This window comes from Drosophila suzukii, chromosome 3 (assembly GCF_043229965.1).
Source record: "Drosophila suzukii chromosome 3, CBGP_Dsuzu_IsoJpt1.0, whole genome shotgun sequence".
Taxonomy (NCBI): domain Eukaryota; kingdom Metazoa; phylum Arthropoda; class Insecta; order Diptera; family Drosophilidae; genus Drosophila; species Drosophila suzukii.
In genome coordinates this window covers 62,951,169-62,963,242 of record NC_092082.1, presented here as the reverse complement: position 1 = coordinate 62,963,242, position 12,074 = coordinate 62,951,169, and the positions used below count along the sequence as shown (strand labels likewise).

Below are 12,074 nucleotides of genomic sequence, written 5' to 3'. Positions count from 1 at the left end.
TTTTTGATTTACTGTCGACAATCGATGAATTAATAAATACCAAGACTCTTAAATCGGATGAGAGTGTCCATAAATGTTTATTACACATTTACGGTCTGGTCGCCCAAAGCGTGCCAAGTTTTTCAAAAACAGCAGCTGCCAAGAAACTTTTCCGGCAATATGCTCAATAAATTCTGTATATGCTTTAGGGTTGGGTAGATAAGACCAATTAAATAAAATACGCCTTAGGATTTGGCTACTAAAATAAACACAGTTTTGGGAAATTGTATAAAGTGTAAAACATTTTCATTTCCAAAGAGACGTTTTTAGAACTTGGCTACATGAGTGCTATTCGATTGAAGACATAAATATTAAAAACAATTTTATAGTAAGTTTTCTGGTCAGATATCTAACATCTAGATCCGCAATGATTTACATAAATTAAATGTTTGAGGAATTGGATAAAAGGTATAACATTTTCATTTCACAAGAGGCGTTTTAAGAACTTGCCTACAGTGAGTGCTATTCGATTAGGGAGATCATAATCATGAATAATAAATACGTTTCCATATTAGTAATTAATAATTATTAGTTCTCTGGACAGCTATCAAACATCCAGATCCGCAATGAATACATAAATTAGAAGGTGTTCCTTGTGGCTCCCAAATCCCACTTCCACTTCCTGTGTGTCACCCCCACACATCTATCGAGACTCTCGATCATTAATCAAGCAAGTGCACTCATAACCCATTCAAATCATCGGGTGTTGCGTTATTAAATCCGATTTGGATTTGCATATTGATTGCCGCCGGCAGGTGACTCTATTTTTATAGTCCTCCCATGCTGGGGGTCTACGGGGCGTGAGGCCCACCCATGTGATTTGGTTCCGTCTTGGCTTGTTTCGGAGCACTTGTAATTTGTTTACGCATACCCGCTGTTCTCTAAGCTGTTCACATTTTGCGGAACACAAAGTTGGCGATTGATTGGGTTTGATTGAGCGAGTAGTTGCGGAGACAGTGAATTCCGAACCGGGACTGGTTTCCAACAAAGGCGGCGCGACTTCCGCCATGGTACGATACTTTGTTTTGTTTCCAGTGCGGCAAATAATTATCGAGTCTCGAGAAAACCACAGTCGTCAGAACAGTTTAATTGCTGACCGGCCCCAGAGCACAAAAGACACAGATACCGGGAAAAAGCCGGACTCGGATGCCAAGAGCATGTCAGCATTCTTTCTGCGGTTCACACACAAATCGGCTCAAGTGTCACGGCTGCGGATTATGTCATTTCATGTCGCCATATCAACCTGGCCATGCCCGCTCTCCGGTTGCAAGTGCCCAAACCCAAACCAATGGGTGTATGTATAAGACTTGTTTGTCAGTCGGCGGCTTTGAATATCGTGGTTTCGATTCTAAGGCGGATTAGTATCCCAATTTGTATGCTGGTTTATTAATGCTTGTAGACTAAACAGTGGGATACAGGTGTGATCGCACTCATATAAGAAATGCCAAGATATTTTCGAAAGCCCGCAAGAAAATTTTGTTTACTGTTTATATAGCACTCAATTATCAGCGGGTGTGTGTGATACCTGCTTTTTACTTTGTGGAAAAAACGTTAAAATTGAGTCGGTCTTTAGCCATACAAAGTTTGTTATTACGTGTGTCTTTCTGGAATTTATATATTTTATATGGCTTACGTGTTCTGTTTAGCCAAGTGTCTGGGTTTCGTTCTAAACATTCCGAAAGATTATGTTCTTGTGTCATCGAACGGGCATCTTTTTTGTTTGCAAACAACTTTATTTTCGCTGTTTATTCCATGGGTGTTTATTGTGTTTATATTGAATTACTTCTGGGAGCGGGGTATCTGTTACTTGAAAATAAGTTTTGTAGTTCTGGGAAGCTTATCTTAGCAACAACATTTGGGGACTATACTGCTTTTACTTGGAAGATACTTGGAAAAAATATGGAAATGATACTTTCGACGAAATCTTATTTGTGTGTCGAGTAATTGAGCACCAGTAAATTAGGCATGCAACATTTTTCAAAAAATATGAATGACAATCGCATGATATAACTTTACAAATGTTTCATGTTTTATATCTTCATAATATTTAAAATTAGTTGGACAGTGTGACAACAATACAGAACGCTGGAAAAGTCAATGCCAAAGGTATTGCTAGTACTCTTGTTCTGTTCACCAGAATTGTCTTCCGTATAGGATTGCCTTAAAAGGAGTGTCTATAATGCACTAAAGAAATAAATAAATATGAAGGAATAACGATAAAGGTGACCATCGGACACCCGCTCGAAGTCCGGACCAATGACCCAACCCATTTTTGCCGGCTCGCGTTCATAGAAGCCCAGAAACGAAACGCAGAACACTCCCACAACCTCGCCTGCATCACGATGGTATGATGGGCCCGGGCCCCTCCCAACGCCCTGCATTAGGTGTGCATACCAGGCCAGGTGTAAACAGGTTAGTTAATGATTGAATGGACAGGCAGGAATTCGCCGGCGGGCTAACACGTATGGGCAATGCGAGCGGAGTCTATTTATAAAGCCGCGGGCCGTCTTGTCATGTGAAACTGGGCTCAAATAAACTGGCGGGCTGATGCTGATGCAATTGTTTATAGCGAGTCCGAAAAGGAAATTCGAGTGGTTGGGCAAACAGAACGGAGACCCACTCGTATCTTGCAGATACAAAGGTAAACTACAGCAGGCGCCGATCGGGACCGCCGACCACTTGACATTTTGGCTAATGACAACGCCCGCTAAAACGGTAGCACATGCAGATACATTTGTATCTGGGCAGCACACGTAGATACACATGTCACACTCGGCAGTTCAACGACTCCCTGCGACCAGTTTTGTTTTCATTTCGAAAAAGAGCACAAGAAAGGAAATTAATTATTCCGAGATTGTGATTTATGAGCTCGAATTCGCGACAGCTGACAACCCTAGCACTACTGAGGGTGCTCCACAATTGGTCTGCAATTGGAATTCGCTGCTGTCTCAGATGATATCGAAAGTTATGAATTTAAGGCGATTATTGGCAAGTTATTTGTTCAACCGGTTTGCCTAATACCCAATTGCCAGCTGCTTACGCAGATTATAATGGTTTCAGCTCCCGCAAAACTGCAAGATGGATTGGAATGCACATTTCGATATTCTCATTTCTGCCCGGTTTCCCTTTCATCTGGGCAACGCTTTCCACCCCCGAGGAGATGTTTGCGGCATTTATGTAGCAAATTGCTTCAACACAACGTCGGACATATCGCTTACATGCCATGCACACGCGATGTATCCGCCAATCGTCGTGTGTAGATACATTTGTATCTCGCAGTGTCCATTGTTGCGCCGTCTGAGTGGTTTATTTATATCGTGTTGCTCTTGTTTCACTGCTGTTTCTGTTTCTGTTTCAGTTGCATGTTGTCTCCTCTGCCCGTTCGCATTTCATTTCATTTCATTTCAGCTGGCCCCATAACGTGTCTGCACCTACCAGCAAACGTGTGTATCTGCGAGATACATTTGCTGCCGGTCGGTTTTTATCGAAACCGAAAGTGCACTTTTACGTGTCTGCAGCGCAATCAAAATGCATGGCCGTCAAGGTTATTATTCTAGGGATCGTAAAAATATGAAACCCCTAGGTTCCCCGAATTGGGTGTGTTTTTGTATATCAATTGCAGTCAATTCTAATGGGTTTACAATCCATAGCAGGCTTTCCTATTATAGTACCTTGTATTTCTAAATCTTGTAATTTGTTGAAATCGAAAGTGCATTGTCATGATTGTTTTCGGTTACTTTAGGAGTTTTATTACAAATTAGATAATTAGATAAAAGTGATTATACCGGTTACTTGTAGAGTAAATGGGTATACTAGATTCGTCGGAAAGTGTCTAACAGGTAGAAGGACCTTTAAAGAATATATATTCTTGATCAGGATCACTTGCCGTCTGTCCGTGTGTCCGCCCGTCCTCTGAGCGCTGAGATTTCGGAAGCTAGAAAAGCTAGAAAGTTTGGATTTGACATGTGGATTCTTGAGTTTCTTGAGCAGCCCAAGTTCAAGTTTTTTTAATAACGCCCACAAACGTCCATAACGCTAAAACCCGTCCAGAACCCACATTTTTTCCCCATTTGGGCTTACGAATTTTATTATTATGTAGTCTGGTTATTCTACCGTCACCGAAATGTTAGCGAAAACCAATCCAGTTTGGGAAATACAATCAATCCCGTATTATCAGGGTTATTGTTCTTAGGACTTCCCAATCACAAAGCCAAATCCCTCAGATTAGTCGCATCGAGTGGGCCATAAATCAATGTCGGGCGACAGTTTTACCTACTCGAAAGGCTGGACAAAGTTTCGCTCTGAGGCAGCCGTACTTCCCATACCTTGCCCCTTTCAAATTCCTGTGATGCTATAATCTATTCTCGGCGCTCGTTTTATTTACCACTGCGTATAAACATAGACTATGGAAAATTTTCACACTTGAGCACATCAAAGTTTATCAACATTTTCACTGGACCTTGCTATGCACTGCAAATTGCATCTGCAGCCTCAACCATGCGACAGTTGGCCTCGTCATCGAGTGTTTCAGGGGCTCTTGTCTGCGGCATTTCCATCTGAATCTGAATACAGAGAGCCGATCCGATACCCCCCAAAGAGGTATTTATAAGTCCGCGCTCTCGTGCATTTCTGCGTCCTTATCAGCCGCAACTCCGCTTATCACGTGCTGTAGTTTTCCGTTCCTCTTGGATTTCCATGGAAAATTTTGTTTCACAGAGATTGCACTCGATTTTCCAGAAAAACTGAATAACAGAACCATTAAAGAAAATACTAATCTTGTTTCCTTTGGTTTTGAAACTCTTCACTATGGAATTAGATCATCTTAGTCTCAGATATAGTCAAGATTTCATAACTGAATTAAAAACCATATTTATTTTTAAGTTCTCCCCATAATTTGCTTACTACTTTTTTTGCCGCCTTAAAAGTTAAATCAAAATTTATTAAGGGATCCACAACCCGCGACCAGTTTATTCGCTTGACTCGCCATGACATTGACACACTAAGACTTTGAATGCGGTCTTTGGCTGCAGGTCTGTGTATCTATTTATTTATGCGCGCATTGCACAATTGATCAGGCGACAACCAAATAAATAATAGACTCCTCAATGGATTATTAAAATGGGCCATAAATTATGGAGTGGATCCCACCTTCGCGGCCCAGTGGAGAGCCAAGACCTAGACCTAGACCCCATAGTAAACCCAACCGAAACCAAACCGATCCAGACCAAGTCCAAGACCTAGACCCGTGACTTATGTACGTGCCTGGCCGTCAAGCGTGAACTCCAGTCCATTCCAATCCAGCGGAACCTGCACTTGATTCGAGGCGGCTCTGGTCTGGTTGGACTTACAGCGTAAGCGCCTTGAGCTCGACCGGTTGCGGTCAGTTTCGAGTTCCCGCTCTGCTCACTTATCGAGCGGACAAGGTTGGCTTTTTTCCATCGCAGCCCGTATATTCAAATTGCTCTCTTCCTATATATTCGGCCCGATAAGGCGGCGCGTATTTACGGTCCCGTCAAGTGTTTGTGCACAAACACTGCGGAAACCCTGCCAACAGCTCCTCCAGAGATAATGCCAGGGACACATGTAAGCAGTGCCGAGCACCGGCCCACTCCAGTGATCTAATCATCCGGGTTGGGAGGGCACTCAGACCCCAGCCTGGAAAAATTGAGGGTTCGTGACAAAGGACACTTGACTGCATTTGAATGGCTCAGTAACTGAACTAGTTAGGTGAGGATTTCGAAAGATCCCTTAAAGAGTCATTAATTAATCATATATCATATCAATAGTCATTACTATGGTTATTATACCTTATTGGTATCATCCCTCTAAATTAGAATTTATTAAAACATGGTTGGCAGACCTATCACGATTCACAGCCGCGTAATTTGTCGCGTGGGGTCTAATGACCCATTTCAATTAACTCCCCTGCCCCCTAGAAACATTAACTACGATTTCCCGGGCCGGGTGAGAATTGGAAGTATAAACAGCCTCACACGACTTGATCTGGCGTTAAATTGTAAAGTCTGTCAGTTTACAGAAACATATGCGGGGCCCCGCCCCTTAAATTGCCGACAGCCAGCCATTGTTCCGTTCAGAATCGTGTGATAGCGACAGTTGTAAGTCAAGCCGAGCTAAACTTTAGGCACTTTCGATTTCGCAGCCAAGTGGCGTATCTTGGCCCCATCCCGCAGTCCGCCAACCCCGCATCCCAGCAATTCTAGTCAGTCATCGCCGGCATTATCATCATCATCGCAGCGCCCGTCGTCATCATTGGATTTTTGTGCTGGTTTTTGTAATAACCCATGCTGTATAGGCTGTTGTTTTGTTGTCGTAGGTTGTTGCCCATTGTACTCGCCCATGATGTCATGAAGTTTCAGAGTTAATTTGCATTATTAACTGCTTGGTTTGTTGCTACCTCCGCGATGTAAGTACGTATATTGTTGCGGAATAGGCAGGCAAGCGGGTTAAAAGTGAGAGGACTGAGCTGAGCTCCATCATTGGGTGTACTTTGTTGAGTACATTTTTCTGGGTGCTTAGGCAGATAACATTTGTTAATGATTTTAATCATTTTTAAGTTTTAAATTAAGAGTGATTTACTTTTACGAGCTTTTTCGTCAAAATGGTGTTATACTACATTCCCACATATTGTATTTGGAGACATACAATGGTTCTTTTGTGATCTGATAATCGTTTACCAAGGGTTTATTATTTTGGTTTATTCTAAAATATTTTATTAAAGTCACACTAAATTGTTGCATTAATATGATGCTAGTTAATAAAGATCACTTCTACTAAGGTTCCAAATTCTAAGTAACTAATATTTATATTTTTAATGTATGCCAGAGATCTCATATCTAGATCTTTTGTGTCTCATTGGTCGCTTTTTCCGGACCTACTAATTTGATTGGGGTTCAACGTGTAAACATATCGAATGATAAATATCAAATTCGCAGTATGTTTACATATCGATCTTGTTTAGCTGCCCCTGTCAAGCCGGAATGAATTAATCTCTGACACCGGTTCGATTCATTCCCATTGCTCCCCGATGGTAATCCCAGCCCTGATCCCCCTGAAAAACCCAGGTGATGCATAGCAAAAGTGCTGAGTGCTCTACCCGTTTGCCAATGCACTTCGATATATTCCACTGCAACCTGGTTTTATTGTGCTTGTTTGGTCGGAGTTACGACGACAACGTTCCGCTCGACCGACAACGGCCTGCTAATTACCACGCTAATGTCGGTTCAATAGAGTTCACCGAAAGTAAAAGTTTCGCAACCGCAGAGAAATAAAGAGAGACAGAGAGAGAGAGAGAGGGAGGGCAACGCTTGGTAGTAATTGGAGCGCGGCAATTAACAGCCAAAACAAAACCCCGTAGCCAGGTTTTCGACGATAATTAATCGGTTGGAGTACTTGCAGCGCCTAACGGCCAACAGTTAACGGTTATCAGTTACCAGTTAGCCGTGTCCAGTAACCCGCTGTCAATTTAACCGCCCGAGAAGAGCCCATCCTCCCATCGAATCGAGCACCGATCGGCACCATGAGCATCATCGACAGCGGCAAGTACCGCTTGCGGAAGGACTGGGCCAGCGCCTCCATTCCGTCCCTGGTCAACATCGACGAGCACGACGGCGACTCCGGATCGGGGGACACGGAGGGCAGTCTGAACGTGACCGCCCCACTGCCCCCACAGAAGCCCCCCCGGCGCAGCTCCCTGGCCCTCGGACTGTTCTCCAGCAAGTCGGACAAGAGCCAGAAGCGCCGCAGCTCGATAGCCGTCTCCTTCCTGCGGCGAGATAGTAGTAAGGTGAGTGTTAATCAGAACTGGCTTTTCAGCGATTTTAAGTTTTATGTATTCGAAGATCGTTCTTTAGAAATAGCGTACAGAGCTATTATAATAACATTGAGAGATTTTAAAAGTTTCCAACGCATTACTTCTGTCATTTTAATACAGTGACCAAATATATTACAGTTATTTCAAAAATACTTAATACTTACTTACAAATATCTAACGATTGTTTTCTGATCAAAATATAAAGGTCTTAAGTATCAAATAATGAGTCTTAAAGTAAAAAGTTATAACTATCCCTGTTTTATTATCTTACAGTGTGAGACGTAATGTTAAGTGCTTAGACTATTTTTCCAAAGAACTCTATTTTTCATTAGAACCCTTTGATTTAAATATTAGACGCTAGGAAATGTATTGCTGTTTGTCATTTCTGAAGCTAATTTATTTTGTTAGATCAGATTGATTGATGTAACAAAACTCAATCTACAATTTTTGATACATAGGTCATCATCCGAATAAATGTAGGCAAAGAATACATGAAGAACAATAAATTGTTTATGAGTTTAAATTTCATCGTCAGGTGTTAATTTGAGTTTACATAGATATTAAGATTATAAAAAAACTCCTTTGGTGAGTGCTAACCCATTCCTCTCTGTCCTTGCAGAACTCAACCAAAGACTCGTATGAATCGGCTGTGCGCAGCGAGAAGTCCGATGGCTCCGGCACTCCTAACAGCCCCGAGATCGTATACAGCTCCGAGGAGAACATCCGGGCCAGTTCTCCAAACGACCCCGGCAAACAGACCTTCTTCGAGGACGGCAACCAGTCGAGGCCAGTGCTCCAGGGACTGAACACCTCGTACGAGGGGCCCCAGAACGACCGCCAGAGGCGCAGGCGCAGCTCTCTGCAGACCAAGCTGGACCGGCACCGCCGCAAGAAGATGGAGTACATCAACCAGAGGAGCCTGGACTCGGGAATGATGTGCAGCGAGTCCCAGAGCGACCTGACCAACGACAGTCTGGCCGAGGCCTCCGGTAGCTATGCCAATGGCAACGAGGATGAAGATGACATCGTAGACCCCAGCCACGGAGAGTATTTCCCGCGCGAGAAGCGCCACTCCTGGTGGAACATCTTCGTGCCCGACAATTTCAAGAACAGGTTCGCCCCATCTCCGTTTAACTCTAACCGTCTGCGTGTTTAACAAGCGCCTTGCCAAGTGACTAAAATGCATCGATTGCGTAAGAGACCCTTTGTGCTCCAGAACCCACCCAATCTCCTCCCGCTGCGAATGTTGAACTAACACCCGTCGAATGTGTGATTAATTGCCGGCATGAAACACTCCCACACTCAGACACCCAGACACACACTTTCAGATACATTTCCGGTCTCCTTGGGCCTGGTATCCAGCTGAAACACCGGCTCCCGCCTAATTTATGCGATGCGTCGGGAGACATTTCCTCAGAGGAGAACCTCCGCGCAGCTGGATTATTGCCAGGCGAAACTCTCGATTGCCAATTAGGCATGACGGTTCACGCACTCGCCGAAAGTCATTCATCAGCGTCGAGGGTTCTAATTAAAGATTTCCGAATTTATTTTCGGCTTAAGGGGTTTTCATGGCTTATAGCAGGACCAAACTGGGATCAAACTAGGAACTGTTATTGGTTTTTTTTGGTTTTTATTTAAAGAAAGATTTATGAATATAGATGAATAGAAAATACGTAATACCAACTAGGTAAATTCATAGAAGATTTATAATTAACAACACCACAGCATGAAATAGTTCGGATTAAATACTTTGGTTTGCGACCTCAGTGATCGTAGACAAGTGTTAACAAAAAGATATAATACATATGAATGGATCAAGCTGTGTGGGAGGATCGCTGTCTTGACCAAATAAACAGCTCGTCACACCCGCTGTTCCTCCCTGTTCCGAAGACAGACTTTTGAAGACCTTCGCCTGGCAGCTCAGGGGTTCATTCACTGACCCCGACCCGCCGACCGGGCCAAGTCATTGCCATTGCCCCAGACGCCCAACGGGGGCTTTGGATCGCTTTCTGCTTCAGTTTCGGTTTCGGCTTCAGCCTTCGGACCCGCCTCGCCTCCATTAGCCGGTTGTCTAGGCCCCATTATGCCCAGTATAATTATTGCTTTTAATGCCCGCACAAATCTCAGCCCCCGGCGGGGGCAATTAGAGTCGGAGCCTCCTGACGAAAGGCGAAGAGCGAGGCCCTCGAAATCAGCTGATGATCGGACTGTGGAGCTCTTGAGTTATGGGTTACGGCTTATAAGTATTGCACATCGATGCCGATTTCTTTCGTGTAATTTGTGCTTCCTCGAGAACACAAATTTTTGTTTGTTCTCGTCATATCTTACTTTTAATTACCCAGCATTTTGTATTGTTCTCCTTCTCTTGTCACACTTTGCTCACGTCTCGATTTCGATTTGGGACTTTGTTTGTGTTGTTGCCTGCTTCGCATTTTAATTATTTTTGATTATTTGTGATTGTTTTGTTGTTTCATTTTCTTTAATTAAAAACGAGAAACAATGAAAATTATTGCCTGAAAGGACGTGTAAACAACAAACCTTTTGGCTGAATACATTGATGAGCAAATAATGCAAGACTGGACTTTAATATCAAAGCCTTAAGTGAAAGTCCGAAATGATTTTTTCCCACGAAAGAGAACTTTGAACATCCGAATTAATTATTTGCAGAACATTCATCTCCATCAGGCTTGTATCTTTTGAATGAACCCTCTTTTTCTGGTTTACATAACCTGCCTGGGAATAATAAAACGCGGCATTTTACAATTTCCAATGTCAATTAAACTTGTAAAGAGAATTAATGGAGCCCACAAATATAGCGAATTGTCCAACGGAATGTAAACAAAGGCAATAACCGTAATTGACCAGTTTTTCTGCACCGGTCGCCTCTGTCCTATGAGTCTATAAAGAACACATATGTGGAAGTAGCTCCGTTATTAACTGCTATGGCAGCACGTTTTTACGACACGCGATATGGATCTAATCGATATATAGCCTATATTTTAAAAGGATTCCGAATGATACAAAGGAGCTCATTTGGTAATGAAAATTCCATGATAATTTAAGGAAAATATTTTTTATCGTCAAATTAAGTAAAATAAGAAAAAATGTTTACGTTTTACGATTGTTGATCTTTTCTACTTCCCCCACTCCAAAAAATATTTTGGTCACTATAATCCACTTAAAAACACAAACATCTTTTGTAAGCTGAAAAGCTTTGTTGCTCAAAGTTTGAAGATGAAATATATCCAATCATGCCAATCGATTGACTTGGGTGCTCTAAGTACTTCTGTGGATTTTTCCCATCGAGCACCCGTTGAAAAAGCCGCTAAGCCCCCGCAAGCTTGCCACTTGAAATTGTTAATTAAGGCCTGGTCCAAACGAATCCAAACAGCCTCCAGTCACAAGGCAGAATTTCGACTCACGTGAATATTTGCTCAGCTTGGAGACTCTGTGTCTCCCCACTTCAGCTTTGTGATTCCAATTTGGCTTCTGTTTCAGCCTGCTGTTGATACAAGTACGAATTCCATCAGTCAGTCAGTTAGTCCAACAATATCCCATAGGGTGCTTAGACTTACACTAAGTGATTCCGACTCTTTGCCTGGATAATGCCCACACAGTAGTTAGTTAAATATCACAACTTAAGCAAATATTTGGTCAGCTTATTCGCTTGTGTGCAACTGTATGCAAATGCCATAAATCGTCAGGCGTTCTGACGTTATCTTTGTGTCGTATCCCAGCAATTGCGAGGTTCTTAAAATAATATCATATTATCAAATCGACTGCATAATAATGTTAGCAGAGATGTATTTCCTTAATGCTCATAATATCTCAAGTTATTTATGAGGTTATTATATATTTTTAGAAGTGGGCGTTAGGTGTGAGGAATAGTTTTACGAAAAAAATGTACCCAGCCCATTTTAAAACTATTAAGTTGTCACAGTTAATTGGTTTTTATATCAGTCAAAGGTAAAAAACAAAAATTGGCATATACATAAATCATTGATACAACACGTTATAAAGACCCAATATTAAATATTTTACACCTTTGCCTGACTCACCTTGAGGGTAAATCAATGAAGATTAAAATTTTACCATTATTAATGTCTTTGATATTGATTCATTTCCCGAGGCAAAACACCCCAGATAAAAGGTTCAAAGAGTTTGAGTGACTCATTCGGGAGTGGAGTACCCAGATCAAAGTTTT

General features: G+C 42.4%; 1 protein-coding gene across 19 annotated transcripts in view; it reads left to right on the top strand.

Annotated features, from left to right (window-relative positions):
- The window catches only part of mtd (TLD domain-containing protein mustard), an 81,837-nt gene that overhangs the window by 30,554 nt on the left and 39,209 nt on the right, over positions 1-12,074 (top strand). For 13 of the 19 annotated variants that reach the window (XM_036818958.3, XM_065866168.2, XM_036818952.3 and 10 more), the window contains exons 3-4: positions 7,456-7,843; positions 8,490-8,983. The exons of the other annotated variants lie outside the window; for them this stretch is intronic. In XM_036818958.3, coding sequence (XP_036674853.3) covers positions 7,577-7,843; positions 8,490-8,983 — 761 coding nt within the window. In that variant the 5' untranslated portion in view covers positions 7,456-7,576. The remainder of the gene's footprint in view (positions 1-7,455; positions 7,844-8,489; positions 8,984-12,074) is intronic. 19 annotated transcript variants of the gene reach the window in all.